The sequence below is a fragment of the Cavia porcellus genome, unplaced genomic scaffold (genome assembly GCF_034190915.1).
Source record: "Cavia porcellus strain 051 isolate PalLab524CR breed Dunkin Hartley unplaced genomic scaffold, mCavPor4.1 scaffold_5, whole genome shotgun sequence".
NCBI classification, from domain to species: Eukaryota; Metazoa; Chordata; class Mammalia; order Rodentia; family Caviidae; genus Cavia; species Cavia porcellus.
Window position 1 is genome coordinate 29,452,501 of NW_026947488.1, and position 15,384 is coordinate 29,467,884.

Here is a 15,384-nt window from a genome sequence, read left to right on the forward strand (position 1 = left end):
GACCTGTCTGGTGTTTACAGGATTGAAGCTGCCGCCCTTTGGGACCAGCCTGTTTTCATTTCGGCTCTCAGCTGTCTGGTCTCCGTGGGCCTCACCTACAGGTTTGTGCATGCCAGTCCCCCACAGTGCAGCCCCGTGGGGCCCTTCCAGCCTGGTACAGTCCTCTCTGGCCTTTGTTCTCTTTGGCAGAACTGCCAGCTGTGGACCTGGCACAAGGGAGGGCTTTCCCAGCCCCTCAGGCAGACTAGGTTGGTCCAGGCTGGCCACACCTTCCCCAGGTCCTGTCTCCATCTGGCAGGGCTCGTAGGTGTGGCAAGGAGACCCGTGCCACACTGCACTTTGACTGGCTGATTGGCCTGTGCTCCCTCTTACCTGGCCCTCACTGCCTCCCCGTGACAGTGTTGGCCCATGATCAGTGTGTGTTGTGTTGATCTTTGAGACCTCACAGGACAGGCCTAGGATGCAGCTCAGGGTAGAGGGCATGCCTCACAAGTGCCAGGTCCTGGGTTTAGTCCCTAAGCTTCCAGATGATGTACAGGTAGACAGTTTTTATTTTAATAGTCAAAGTATGTTGATTTCCATGTGTGGCAAATGATACCAATTTTCTGTTCATAGTGGTAATAAGTAGCCTTTTTACTTTACTTACCAGATACTTTCTGAGAACCTGTGGTATGCCAAGCATCCTTGTGGCTCCTGAGGGTGGCATTTTCATGGGATGTGTGCGCTGCGAATACAGAATGCAGGTGGGGGGCTGGGCAGCATTGGGTGTTTGTTAGGAAGGATGATGGGAAAGGCCTCTGAGGAGCACTGAAGCAGATGTGGGGAGCCTGAGAGAGCAGACACTAAAACAGTCTGCAGAAGAACACTCCAGGCCGGGAGCAGGTGCCAGGGCCCCAACAAGAAGGGCACTTGGCTGAGTCGGGGGAGAGAGTGAGGAGCTTTGCCAGGACCCTGGCTCTTCCTCTGGGTGGGTTTTTGACCAGATACGATCACTGTCTGTGCCCGCCTTGCTGGCTGCTGTATGGTGAGGGGAGGTGAGAAGCTGGAGCCCAGTAAGGAAGCTGCTAGAAAGCTGGCAAGAGATGGTGTTGGCTTGGACCAAATGGTAGCAGTGGAGGTGGTGAGAAGCGGTGAGGTTCTGGGTGAACTTTGAATGTCCTGACGGTAAGAGGAAAGGGTTTAAGGGTGCCTCCAAGATTTTGAGTTGTGCTACTTGTTTACTAAAAAGGAGAAGATGAAAAAAGTTTTAACTTGTATTTAAATTTTTAAAAGTATTGGTTGCCTCACTAGTGTGAGCTGAAAAAAACATCGTGTGTGTGTGTGTGTGTGTATAACATACTGATTTCTCTGAAGTCACTGAAGAGAAAGATTTGTGCTCATATTGTTCAAACAATAGAATGCAGATGTCCTGTGCTCTAGGTGAATGATTTGGGGATGATAAACGCAATGTATGTATCATTGTTGCTCCCTGATTGATGTGTTTTTAAAATTTTTTTGTAAATGAAGCTAGTGGTAAATAGTACCAGGTCATACATGGATAAAGCCAACAAACAGGGCCAGCGGAATGGCGGATAAGGTGGCGCATGTGTCTGTGCTTTCTTCCACACTCGAGTTCTGCTGCAGCCATCGTGGGCCTCCTCGTCCCTGCTCATGCAGAATGGGAACTCGAGGCTCGGCCCGGAAGGTGGGGCACAGAGGGGAGACCAGAGGAACTCCCTCGCGCCAGGCCCATTTTGTTACGTGGAAGACCTGGGTAGTTCCACACACAGCCTGCCTCCTGACATTACATATTCACTCATTGAGTCAGTCATTCACCCTGGCACTGAGCATCTCTGGTGCTTTGGTGCCCCTCTCTCCTAACACAATGCTAGGCACCTCCCACCTGCTCTTGGCCTTGCCCGTGCCTGATAGGTGGGTGAAGTGGTCCTCAATAAGAGCAGCAGAAATAGATTTGCATCTTTCTTCTTCCCAGGCCCTGTAGTTGTCAGGCTGGAAAGAATTCTCAAGGGCTCTTCTCCTGTCCCTTGTAAACAGAGGGCCAGAGAGGCAGGCAGCTCTACCATGTGCAGCCAGTCCGTCACACGCCCACAATAAAGTCTGAATGTGACTGCTGCTCACCTAACTGCTGCTCACCCTTCATCATATTTCCCCTTGCCAGATCTGTTGCTTTCCCCCATGTCTCCACCCAGCAGCTAGAGGGACCCTGCTAAGCCTAAAGTCAGATCATGTCCCTCCCCCACTCAGAACCCTACAGTGCTTCCACAGGACAAGTCCTTCAGTGGCATGCAAGGTCCTGCAAAATCTGCTCCCTGGCTACTGCCAGGCCTCATCACTGCAGGTCTATTCCATTAACTTGGCTTCTGTATCTTTCATGTCTGGAATATCTCTAACATGTCTGCCAGAGAGCCTTTGCACTTGCTCTCATTGCTTTTTCCCAGATCTTTGCAATATTTCCCTGACCACAAGTTCTAGTTCTGCCCTCTTTCATCTTTCTCTGTCTTCTTCTCACACTTACTCTTCTTTTTAACACTTTATGACCAACTGACACATTGGTTTATTACTTGTCTCTTCTCATTGTGTTATAAACTCACACAGATGGGAATTTTCATTTAATCTGGCTCTTGCTTTACCCGCAGCACTTAGCACTGTGCCTGACACTTAGTGGACACTTAGTAAGGAGTTAATGAATAAACAGGTGTCCGAAGCTAATCAGGACAGCCTGTCTGGACCTTTCTGCAACTCCTCAGGCCAGCCTGGGTTACAGAGAGGCCATGTGCATTTGGACAACTCATGTAACAGGCCATGAGAGCAGTTGGCAACATTTTCATTTTCAAGATTATGACCAGATAGAAGGAGATATCTCTCCACAAGTGCTGGCCTTAGGGCTGGGTTGCAGAGGAGGGCGTCAGGCACAGAGCAGCTATCAGCAGAACCTCCCCCAGCGGGCACCCAGGGACCCAGGCAGCTGCTTCTCTCCTCAGAGTTACCTCCAACTTGCAGTGCCCAAGAGTAGCACATGCTCAGTGGATACTTGCAGGGAGAGGGACAGCCGAAGGAAGGACTTTGGGATGCTCCTCTTCATCTGTTCCACTGCGTGGGCCGATCACACATGCTGCAGAGCCACACTCCACACTAGTAATCAGTGAGCTCAGTAAGTCTCCTTACTTCTCTCAGTCTTGGTTTCCTCATTGGTAAAAGAGATGACACTACTTACAAGATTTTGAGGAATTTCCAGCTGTAGTGGTGCACGCCTGTAATCCCAGCACACAGGAGACTGAGGCAGGAGGATTGCTGTGAGTTTGAGTGTACCCTGGGCCACAAAGTAAGTTCAAAGCCTGAACTGCATAGTGAGACCTTGTCTCAAAAGAAAAAGAAAAAAAAAAAAAAGATTTGAGGAATCAACCTGTAAACATTAACTCAGCAAATAATAGCTTTTTGTTGGTAGTGATGTTTATACCACAAATAAGGGGCACTGTGAGAAGCACCAAGGAAGTCACTTACTGTTATTAAAATAAGTAAGAACAGCTAACATGTATTGAGCACCTCCTGTCGACCCTTTAATCCTGCTGCCAAGCCTGTGAAGTGGGCACACCTGTTCTCAGTGTAGCTGGAACACAGAGGGCAGAGGGCCTGGGTCTCAGTGTCCCATCTGTTCAGGGAAGGGATGAGCCTCAGTGAAACACAGATCATGATGCTGTAAGATTTGTCCCATCAGGTGGGACATGAGTTGCTGGATGTCCTGGTGGCGATGATGAATGATATTCTTCTGTGATTTTTGGTGCTCTGGTGGCCCGTGTTGGGTAGCTGCAGACAGTGTACACCTTCCCTCCTAGCACCATCACAGGTGCCGAAGTTCTCCACCTGGAGGAGGGGAGTGCACAGGAGTGGAGATGAAAAGGAAAAACTGAAGGAACTGGACTGCAGGAAATGCAACCAGACCAGAGACCTGGGCCCTGAGTTTTGGTTACCTTGGGGGGGGCAGGGTATTAGGAGGTAGTGGGTAGAGGAGAGAAGAGAAGGGTTTTGTAACGATTTGCACCCAACCCCAAATCCTCTAGAGCTGTTGCCTTCTCTGGAATTCCAAACATTTCCGATCAGATAAAGGTAGCTGAAAATACCCAGGACTTGTCTGGACTAGTTAGAAGCGGTGCTGGAGTGAAGAGGTTGAGGCCACTGGGGCGCTGCCCTGGCGAGGTCTGACCATTCCACCAGCTTGGGAGCTGGCTTCTTCCCCAGCTTCCTGCAGGACCCAGGGCAGGCTCCGAAGGCTGGGGAGTGGAGGAGGATCTTTAGTGGCCACAAGTCCTTGTGCTCTGGAATGTTGCTTCTCACCTTACATGCTAATTACTGCATCTTTTGAATACCCCTGAGAGGCTGAAGCCAGGTAGTTGCTCCCATGTTTGTCTTTGGGAATTTGAGTTACTTTTATCTTCCCCCTGGTGCTGCAGCCTTAGCCGGAGCCCTGTAAGACAATTTCCTACATTTCACAGAGAGGGGCAGTCCCAGGCAGGGGAATGGACAAACTGGTGATGGACCCGGGAAACTGTCAGCCCACTGCTGTTCCTTAACAGCATCCAGCTCCAGAAGAGGGAAGGAGAGGGAGAAGCTGCTTTGGGCCCTGGAACAGTTAGAAGCAAAGATTCCAGCAGGAAGCAGAGTTTTAGAGAGAGGTGGCTCCCAGTTTTAGTAGGCTGTTACCTAAGGCCACCTACTAGCTGCCTCAGCGAAGTACAGTAGAGGAATTTTCTGGATCTTTCCTATAAGCTTCCCACTCTCCTTCCTGAGCCATGGAGGGTTTGGTGTCCAAAGACCAGCTGCCTTGCCCAGTTTTCTGCTCTCTTGAGGCCTTCTCATACTTTGGCCAGGCAGTCAGGATAGGGATGGAGAAGGGCAGCTGGCCTTTCCTCTTAGCACCTTTTCTGGGTCCAGTACTGGCCTAGGCCTGTGGGCGATCAAGCGAGCAGCTGGCCTCTTTGAAGAAGTGGCCTATGGACTGAGATCTACAATAAATAGGCAAGAGCTCAGCAGAGGTACCAGTACGGGCAAAGGTCCTGAGGCTTACAGAAGCCAGCCTATGAGGAGCAAAGCAGCCTGGCCCTCAATGAAGCTGAGGAGGTCACGGGAGGGGCCAAGGGAAACTTTGAGACTCAAGCTGAGCCATGGTCTAATAATGAGAATGATAGTGATAACTGGCGTTTACTTGGTTTACTGTGACCTTTTACACGTGTTACTGTGGAATCCTTTCAGTATTTTTTTCTTTTAAAGTAAGGTCCCTTTTTTAAACAAGGTCTTGCCATGTAGTTCAGGCTGGCCTAATCCCAGTGATACTCTTGCCTCAGCCTCAGCCTCCCAAGTGCTGGGATCACAGGCATGTGCCACATACCTAGCTTGAAATAAGGTCATTTTTTATACCATTTTATAGATGAAGACGAAAGCCAAATGTCTTAGTCTAGCTGCAAAACGTATAGCTCTGGTAGCCTGCTTGGAAGAGAAATGAGGAGTCAGTCCTCATCCACATAGCACATCTGTTTCCAGAGGAGGATACTGGTGCTGAGAGGATGGCACTGCCAGCAAGCTTCTGCTGACTGTGTTGCCTTCCTGGGCAGCTCTTGGGCAGACTCCCAAGAGAAGCAGCAGAAGAGAGAAGACCAGAACCAGGGGCAGCCTCGTTGGAGGGCGGGGGAGCAAGGCTTCAGCTCTCTAATAGGGAGCTGTTTTCCAGTTTGGGGCTGTCCAGTGGTAAAATGTTAGCTGAGTGCGGTGGCGCACACCTGTAATCCCAGCTGCTTGGTTGTAGGATCACAAGTTCTAGGCCAGCCTAAGCAAAATAAAAACTTTAAAGGGCTGAGGATGTAGCTCACTGATAAAGCACAAGCATGCATGTGTTCTGGGTTCCATCCCCAGCACCGCCAAAAGACAAATGTTTCCTCCAAAGGAAAGAGGAACAGGCAGCAAGTGCTTAGAGATGACTGAACTGCCACAGAAGTGGACCCTCTGGAGTGGCCTGGGCCTGCTGTGGGACCTTGGCCCTCCACCTTTCGGAAGTCCCTGGGTTAAGTTCCAGTGTAGGGCAGGTGTCACGTGGAAAGTTTGATGCATGCATAGAAAGGTCACTCTTGACTTAGTTCTGAAGGCACACCTTGGTCCTTCCCTTCCTGGACACTGACAGAAGAGTGGAGTGCTGGGCATCTATTGTGAAAGGATCGGGACACCAGGGATGGAATGAGAGGGCTGAGACAGGGGCAGGAGCTATGCAGAAACAGGTGGCTGCTGCCCAGGACTCAGGAATGATGGGCTCCACCACTGATGTGTCTTGCGACCTTGGGGGTAACCATACCTTTCTGCTGTGTCCTCCTCTGTAATTTAAAGAGTAGGAACAGCACTTACTCCCTGGATTATGATGAGAAACAACAATGTTCTTCCACACAAAGCACCTACCTAGTAAATACCAGCTGTTGCGTCACCAGCACTCCCAGAGCAAGAAGTCGTGAGGCCCATTGAGCACCTCGGCCCCGGTGAATGCCTTTTGAATGGTTGCCAGGTTCTGAGCCAGCTGGGGAGACACTCACGCTGCAGGGCCCGATAGTGCTCTCGATTCCCCAGCGGAGGTGTTATCTCCTCCCGGCACAACCACTTCCTGTTCTGAGAAATGAGCACATCTGTCAGACTCGGCTTCTTAGAACTAATGCTGGGGGTGGAGGCGGGGGAGGAGAGGCTGGCAGCTGATGGGCAGAGTTGGAGGAAGATGAGCATTGTGCTAGGGGAATGCCTCCAAAGATTCCCGGACCCCAGGTGGCTTGGACCCCTCAGGGTACCTGCTTCCGCCAGTAACACCAAGGTCACCTTGCTTTACCAAGTGCTTTAGCCCTCATCTTGCACCACTGCCTTGTGAGGTGCAGATAGGAGAAACTGAGGCTTCCCGATTCAAAAGGCTTACTGTGGTACCCACCATGGGCTGGCCGAATAGAGGCATCTCAGCCAGCACAGCCTGGCACCTATCCCTTTACCTCTGTCCCACTGAGCTGCTTCTCCAAGTTGCCTGAGTCCAGCTGTGTCCCTAGCTCGAGAAGTAAGGCTTGTTCCTCTCACATTGTAGAGGCCAGCAGCTCCCCCAGGAAAGCCAAGGGAAGTGGATACCAACCACAAACCTCATTCTTCCGACCCTCGCCTGCCCAGAGAGCGATAAGGCCTCTTGCTTGCCCCAGCCCCCCTTCCTGCTGCTCCCAGGATCTCCTAACAAGGCCTTGTTTGTTTGCTCAGCCCACATTTATCAACTTCGCCCCTAGGGAAATTGAGGCCAAAGTGACTCTGCAAGTAACCAGGACCTGCCTGTGCAGGGCTGTGACAGAGCCAGGACAGGGTACAGTCCTGACATCCGTGACACTTTCCCTGACTGCTAGGAGCCCCTTCCTCTTTGTCATCTACCTCTTTCCTGAAATAACCAAGCAGGAAGGAAGTGGTGGGCCCAAGCCCTTCGGAGTCACCCAAGAGGAAGGAAGAGCTGTCTGGCACAGAAGCTTGTTCCCTGCTGAAGCCAGGCCGGAAGGGTTTCACTTTCCCTCCTGGATTTCCTCACATCCTTTCCTGTGGCACCTAGTTCCTCTCAGCTGGACCCCTGAATTGGCTCAGACAGCTGGTAGCCTCAGGCTACTTCACCCTCCTTCAGGGACCCTAGCCACAGCTGTGACCCAGAATATGGGGCCTGCTGCTAGACATCTTGGGTTTAAAACTGGCTCCTTTAGGCGGGCATGGTAGCATAGGCCTGTAATCCCAGCACTTGCAAGGCTGAGGCAGGAGGATTGTTGCAAGTTCGAGACCAGCCTGGGCTACATAGTGGGCTTAAGACCAACCTGAGTTGCATAGTGAGACCCTGTCTCAAAAAGAAAAGAAAAAAAAAAACACTGGCCCTTTTACCTGCCTGCTTAGATCAGGTCTCTTGGTGTCACTGAGCCTCATTTGCCTGAGGTCAAAATGAGGACCTCTTTCAGTCTTGCAAGTGCATGCTTCTGACCCATTGTGGAGGCTGGGGAAGTACTTTTCTTTTGAAACTGAGCAAAGGTGCCAGCCATGGTAACGCAAGCCTGTAATCCCAGCAGTCAGGAAGATCACTGCACATTGAAGGCCAGCCTAGCTACATAGTGAGTTCAAGGCCAGTGTGAACTTTATAGTGAGACCCTGTCTTCAATCAATCAATAAATAAATAGAAACTGAGTGCAGAGGAGCCATTAGCGTGTGATGGGTTAACAGCAGTACCCGCTGACAGCACCTGGTGATTGCTGATGAGCAAGAGTGCTTTGGGACCAGATCACAGGAAACGCCAGTAGAAGCCACCGCTGCATCAAGGAGGCCAGGTTTTCTGTGGGCAGAGATAACAGGGACTAATGGGACAAGATGGGCCATCAGAGTGAGGAGAACACAGGAACTCAGACAAATCCCAGTCCCACCACTGCCTTGATAGTGATCCCAAGTAAATCTGAAACTTGTGTAGTCACATTTGTGAATCGGGGCACTTGAGAAGTGTTATGAAATGAAAGCATTAATTTCTTTGTTCATCCACAATATGCATTTCTCTTGCACTGCTGTGTTGTAAGTATGGTACCAGCTTCTAGAGATAAGGCAATCAAAAACAGTCTAATGAGGAAGATAGGATAAAAACCTCTCTGGGGGAATGGTTGTCCTTATAATTAGGGGGAAATATGGCCTGGCTAGGGTGAAGGGCCTTAGTTTAGTGTATGGCATAGAAAAATAAGTGTTTGATACAGGTCAGCTGTCACTCTCATTAATGTTACACAGTGGACTAGAGAGGTGAAGTAACCTGGTCAGTCACTATTCAAGAAAAAAAGCATTGAGGTGTGAGAGCTGAGAAAGAAGAGGAAAGGGAATCAGAAGACTGTGATCCACGCAGGACTGCTCTGCCAGCCCTGCCCTGGGCCCTTCCGTCGGGGCATCATGCCAGCCTTTCCTCCTGGCTTCTCTAGGTAGCCGCAGAGGAACTACCTTTCATTCACTTGGCTGCCTCTGGGCAGAGATGTAGTCTGTGCCATCCAGGTTCCCCAGGTTTCAGGCCCTGCCCAGATGAGGTCCTGCCGCCTGTGATCCCCAAGACTGGGGAGACCGGCACACATGCAGGGGGCTTCAGCCTAAGGCACCCTTCCTCTTCTGCACACCCCAGTGTCTTTGCACGTGTCTCAGTGGAACCTGCTCTTCCTTACCCAAGATACCTTAATCCTTGTCCTTCAGGTCTTGCTCAAACCTCTTTAGGCCTTCCCTGACCACCGTGGCCACAGCAGTCCCCAGGCACTTACTCTGTCACCCCTGCCTGACTCACTTTCCTCAAATCCCTATCCTCTCTGCAATTATCTTTTCTGCTTCCCATTAGGACAGCATTTCTTGATTTTTTTTTTTTTAAATCACTTCCCCCAAGGAGGCTTTTTAGACATTTTTGTCCTAATTGCCCTCCCATGAAATTTGAGTACCCCAGTTGTAGTGTGTATCTCTTACGTGCTGTGGCTCTGTGGAGAGCTGTAAATCAGTATCTAAAGTTTTCCTTTCACCCCATTGGATGTCATCTGACTGCCATCGAGAATGGACTAGAATGTAACTTCCCCAAAGCCTTGTTTACTATCGAATCTCCAGTGCTGGGCTTGGAGCAGAGTAGATACTCAATAAATAATTTGTGGTGTAAATGAAAGCCGAGAGACCCTGGGAATGCAGAGGAGACGTTCATCTCGGAGTTGGAGGAATGGTGAGCAGGGAGGAGGCAGCTCCATGGTGAGTTCTGTTTGCTGATGATGAAGAAAAACATGGGGAGGGTAAGCAGTTAGAGGACACAGCATTGGCACACAGATGAGACATGAGACACCCCAATGTAGGGATGAGTATGTGGGCATTTTCGTGTGTGTGGCCAGGACTCCTGAAGGACCTTGCAAATGGTCCCTCTTCTGGGAACCCATCGGGAGTCCCAGGTTCCTCGTTGAGGCTCTCCCGTGAATTGGCTATGGAAATTACAGAATGGACAGGTGAGTTGGCCTTGCTGACCTCCTGGGGTCCTCCCTGCTAGGAGTCCCTGACACTGTGGAGGTCGTTACTGCTTGTCCCCTGTGGCTCTAAAAACCCTCACATGGATCCCCACAGCAGCAGTCAGCTTCATACAGAAACCAAGCTCTGAGGATACAGGACGTCCCTCGGGCCTGGGTCTCCTGAAAGCCTCTGTGACCTCAGGAGATCTCTGTGCACCCCACCTTTATACTCACCCACTACTCCCCTTGCCAGGTCTCCCTACATCAGAGGGAGCCACCTGAGGAGCAGTGGGGCTTATCTCTGCTTTTCAGGGCTGCTGTGCAGTCCTGTTTGTTTATCCTCAGCGCCACCCACTGAGAAAATGGCTGTTTGTTCCAAGTGTGTCGTGTGAACCATGGGCTAAATATACCCACAGTGTGCCTTTCCAGCCCCCGCCCTGGGACAGCAGAATGTTCCGCTCGCCTCTCTGTGCAGAAACAGCCCCCAGAACCCACGCCCTTGGGAATGAGTGGGGATTGTCTTGGCCAGGAAGTCTTGAGTGGGGACTGGAGCCTGTCAGCGCCTTGTTCTTGGTGGCCTGAAATGTCCCCTCCACCCTGGAATGTCTGTTCCTGGACAGTGAATGCATTGTATCCTTGCTGGGACGGCGCCTGTTTACTCCAGCCCAGCCCCAGGGCCGAAAACTCCTGTGGCTGCTAACCCTTAGCTTCAAGAAAGATCTATTAGGGGCTGGGGATTTAGCTCAGTGGCATAAGAACCTGCCTTGCAAGCAGGGGGTCATGAGTTTGATCCCTGGTACTGGTTAAAAGAAAAAAAAAAAAAAAGAAAGATCTCATTGCTGGAGCCAGGCCTCTTCTGCTTTGGCAGAGCTGCAGTATCCCTGTTCCCTGGGGGACGTTTGGCTGTGACCTCACTTCCCTGTGCTGCCCAGGGAACTCTTCCGCATTACATATAAGTCTTTTTAGTCACTCCCTGGGCTTGAGAGTGAGTGCTTGGGAACAGAAAAACAAAACCTCCCATTAGCATTTTCCTATCTAAGGGACCAGGGATTGAGCTCAGCGCTCAAGCACTTGCCTAGGAAGCACAAGGTCATGTTTGACCCCTGGTGCCAAAAAAGAGAATTTTCTTATTTTCCAGGACCCACAGAAGTTCAAGGAAAGGGGGAACAGGGACTGTCTTCCTCTGCCCAGATCTTAGGCTCCACCTCAGGCCTGCTGCACACCGCTTTCCTCAGAACCCTTCTAGCAGTGCTGACAGGACAGTCCCCAGCCCAGCACAAGGCCAGCGTCTTGCTGCTGCAGTGCTCACTCTCAGTTGCCCCCGTTTGTTTGGGTTTCGGGGAGTGCTGGGGATGATAAGCATGTGCTCTGCCCCTGAGCTCCATACAGCCCGAACACACAGGACAAGCCTTGGCGCTGCTGTGTCTTGGCTGGCCTTTCCCTGCCTTGAAATGGAGCTCACAGCTCTGCCTGTGTGGACTCTGATAAAGGTGAGAGGTAGTAACAGTGCCTGGTGCTTAGGAGATGAGCAGTACATTTATTCGGCTCACGTGCGGTCATGCATCGCGTAACAGCTGGGCTGCACACTGAGAAATGGGTTGGGAGGCCATTTCGCTGTTGTGCTAGCGTCACAGACTATACTTAACAACCTAGAAGGTAGCACAACAGAAGCCTTGCAATCGAGACGCAGTAAACACGAGATACCTGAGCTGCTGCCAGCCTAACACAGCTGACTGTTGTAAACTTCTCCTCTGTACTGGGAACTGGACCCCGACCCTCTCACTGAGTTATGTCCCCAACTCTTTATTTCATTCTGAGTCGAGGTCTTAAGAAATTGCCCATGCTGGGCTTCAACTGGTGCTCGTCTTCCTTCAGCCTCCTGAGTACTTGGATATTACAGGCGTGGATGATTTGTGATATACCTACTCTTTTGCAGGCGTGACACATTTTTACAATTAAAATATCTTTTCAAGAATTTAACCTAAAGCTAGGCATAGTGATGCATAACTAACTCAGACACTTGGGAAGCTGAGGCAGGCAAGTTCAAGGTTAACCTGTGCTGTATAGTGAGAACCTATTTCAAAAAAAGAATAGTATTCTAAATACGCAAACCCGTAATACATTCACTTGTTATCATATCCCCTCTTGCACACTAGGTTACACTTGTATATGACTGCATTGTGTCACCACAAATATGTGGGGGATGCATTACACTTTAACTTCTCAGGGCTGCAACTTCACTATCACACAAGAATTCATCAGCTCCATTTTAATGTTATGAGACCACTGTCACATAGGTGTCCTTGACCCAGACTTCACCATGCAGTATGTGACTGTACCAGACAGCAGGTCAGTGCTCACTGACGCCACTCTCAGAGACAAAGCACAACAGAACAAGTATGCAGTGTGGTTATGGGAAGTAGAGAGAGCAGATTGGCAGAGAAATCAGTGTGACGTGAAGTGTGTTGGGGACACGGGTCACACTAACCCTGGCTGGCCGAGATGAGGAGCAGCGATTTGATCCCAGGTGTGCAGGAGCCTGGGGAAGGTGGAGAGCCCTTTCCCACCTTGATGGTAGGCTCCTCTGTCAGGACTCAGAGTCACTGCTGCCTCCCTGCTGACTTGGTAAAGGTCCAGTCAGCATCTGAGTGCACGTGGCCTTTCCGCTGGATGCCAGGGCACCGCTAAGTGCAGGGGAGCTGTCCAAGGACTTCAAGCCCAGGGCGCTGGGTCCAGTCTACGTTTTTAGAGGTCCAAGCATGGAGCAGGCACTGAGGGCCTCATCCAAGTAGAAGTGGGGCCAGGCAGGGCTCCCAGTGAGCATGTGGCAATGGGACCTGGGGCCAACTGCAAATGGCAGGTCCTGTCTGGGAAAGGTACTAACCTGTGAGGGAGCTGATTCCACAGCACACTCACTACTGATTTCTAGGTGCTTGGGCGCCAGATTTGGATTCTGGTTCCACCATAGACCAAGCTTGGTGGCCCAACTAGGGTGACATTGGTCAGACCCTTTGGTCCTCAGGGTGCTAGCTTGCTGGTCTGTGCACGGGGAGGAGCAGATGCGTCAGAGCACTGTCAGGGGTTAAAGGGTAGGCTGGGCAGCTCCCTCCCCGCATGTGCTTTCCTCCTGACAGAGCTGCAGGGCAGAGGCCTGGGGCGGCCTCCTGAGCCCAGAGTCACAGCCCCGGGCTGGGGGACTTGGGAGGGCCTCATAGACACCTTCACAGAAGCCTCCCAGCCCTGCGTTGTTGATGTCCTGTCTTAGCCCTGCCTGCCCTTCCTGCTCTCAAACTTGCCCTGGCCCTAGGCTGAAAAGCTCAAGACCCACTACACCTTCAGCTTGCCCAAGTGGCTCTGGGAAAGTGTGTTGTCCCTTCTCGTCCCTCTGGAGGAACAGTAGAGAGGTGGACTCCTGGCACTGCTCTCGGACTCTACTCCAGCTGCCTCTGTGGCTCCCAGCTGTAGTGATGTGGTTCCCTGCTTACCTAGGCCCTGCTCCCACGGCCAGCCTCCCCACCCCTTTCCATCCCCCGTTTCTAGAGTGGGTACCCTGCCAGCTGTCTGACGAGGTACAAGGCTCCTCCTTCCACTCTGCACCTGTGTCTCAACAAAAACCCGGTTGGGTCATCCTCACAAGAGAGGTCAGCCCTTGACCCTTACCTGGCCCAGAGCAGGCAGTGGTGGCTTCAAATCCCTGAGGCACTACATACTGGTGGCCCTCACACCCGTACACGTTACCATCAGAGGAATCATTGGTGCCTTCTGTTTTCTTCCCTTGCAGGACACTTTTGTGGAACTCTACGGGAACAATGCAGCAGCCGAGAGCCGGAAGGGCCAGGAGCGCTTCAACCGCTGGTTGCTGACGGGCGTGACTGTGGCTGGCGTGGTTCTGCTGGGCTCGCTCTTCAGTCGGAAATGACCAGACACTGACCACCCCTCACCCTCCCATCCCCTGCCTTGTCCCACCACATCCCTCCATCCACCACATTTGCAACCAGGAGAACCACTACATGAAGCCCATGCCCACCTACCCATCCCAGGGTGGGTCTAGACCTGGTCCCTGGCAAATAGTTTTCTAGAATCCACCATGCTTCTGTGAGAGCTGCCTTCCCCCACACCTCAGTTTTCTTGGCCTCAAAATACAGTTTCCTTAGCATCTGCCCCATGGAGTCTGGTTTGGGGTAGGGGTGGGGGTCGGGGGAACCCTTATTACCCTTAGCCTCTGAGGATGCTTTCCTGGCAGGGAGCTGAAGTTTTCTGAACCTCTCCCGAGAGACTTGCCTTTGTTTCAATGTTTGTGGTCTCAGAATTGATCATTTCCCGTCCCCCTCTGGACCTGCCTTCCATCCTCCCTTCCATCACCACTCCCAAGAGCCATTTAGAGGCCACTTCTAATTAGGAATTCAGGCTGCTTGGGATCAAGAAGCAAAGACCAGGACTTCCTCCCCATGTCTGGCCTGGCCAAAGCCCCCACTTCTAGTCTGAATGTTCTCCAGAAGCCTCTGGCTAGAGGCCAACCCCATCCAGGAAGGGGGCTGTCGCTGCCGGAGGCACCCCTGGGCACACTAGGGGGCCCTTGCAGTTTAGCACCAGCCTGGTCCCTTCCCCCCTCCCCTCCCTGGGCTCCCATGACCATGACTGAGGGACCAACTGGGCCCAAGACAGGTGCCCTAGAGCCCTTTACGGCCTCAGCTGCCTCACTTCCTGCAAGGAGAACAGCCTGTGGCGTCTTGGCCTTGGCTGTTGCCCGTGGGGCCCAGGGGCCTCAGCCCAGAAGTAAAGGGGAGCTACAGGGAGCAGCTGTGGGAGCCCTGGGGTCTTCCCTACCTCAGGCAGGAAGGACAGGAAGGAGAGCCTGGCGCACAGGGCAGGGGAGAGGTGGCTGGGGCCTGCTGTGCTCCGCCCTGGTCCAGCCTGGGCAGCTGGGCTGCCAAGGTCAGAGTGGCCTGGCCAGGAGCTCTTCAGGCCTCCTTCTCCCCTCTGTTCCACCCGCAGCCTGTCTCACCCCTGGGGCCCCCAGCGCAGCACTGGCCACCCCGGGCTCTCTGCTGTACATATTCGAGACTAGTTTTTATTCCTTGTGAAAATGATATACTATTTTTGTTAAGCGTGTCTGTATTTATGTGTGAGGAGCTGCTGGCTTGCTGTGCGCGTGCACGTGGAGAGCTGGTGCCCGGAGATTGGCGGCCTAATGCTCCCTCCCCTGCCCTGCCCTGGCCTGGGGACTCTGGCCCCGGGGCTCCTAGCTTCTGAGGGGCACCTGTCCCTCCCCTGACCCACTCCCACCCTTGTTCCAGCTCTGAAATAGTCTGTGTGAAGGTGAAAGTGCAGTTCAGTAATAAACTGTGTTGATTCGGTGAACAAA

General features: G+C 52.1%; 1 protein-coding gene and 1 long non-coding RNA gene across 7 annotated transcripts in view; one reads left to right on the forward strand and one right to left on the reverse strand.

The window, feature by feature from the left end:
• Bcl2l1 (BCL2 like 1) overlaps positions 1-15,384 on the forward strand; it is a 48,502-nt gene extending 33,118 nt beyond the window's left edge. For all 5 annotated transcript variants that reach the window (XM_013159841.3, XM_003476658.5, XM_063248553.1 and 2 more), the window contains exon 3: positions 13,801-15,384. In XM_013159841.3, the coding sequence (XP_013015295.1) occupies positions 13,801-13,938 (138 nt within the window). In that variant the 3' untranslated portion in view covers positions 13,939-15,384. The remainder of the gene's footprint in view (positions 1-13,800) is intronic.
• On the reverse strand, positions 2,363-7,466 carry LOC134476022 (uncharacterized). Of its 2 annotated transcripts, none has more exons than XR_010047433.1 (4): positions 7,008-7,466; positions 6,439-6,642; positions 3,502-3,861; positions 2,363-3,354 (listed from the first exon to the last, which is right to left on the reverse strand). It is a non-coding gene; the product is annotated as an uncharacterized LOC134476022 (long non-coding RNA). The 2 variants fall into 2 exon arrangements; XR_010047432.1 differs by having other exon boundaries at positions 2,363-3,359.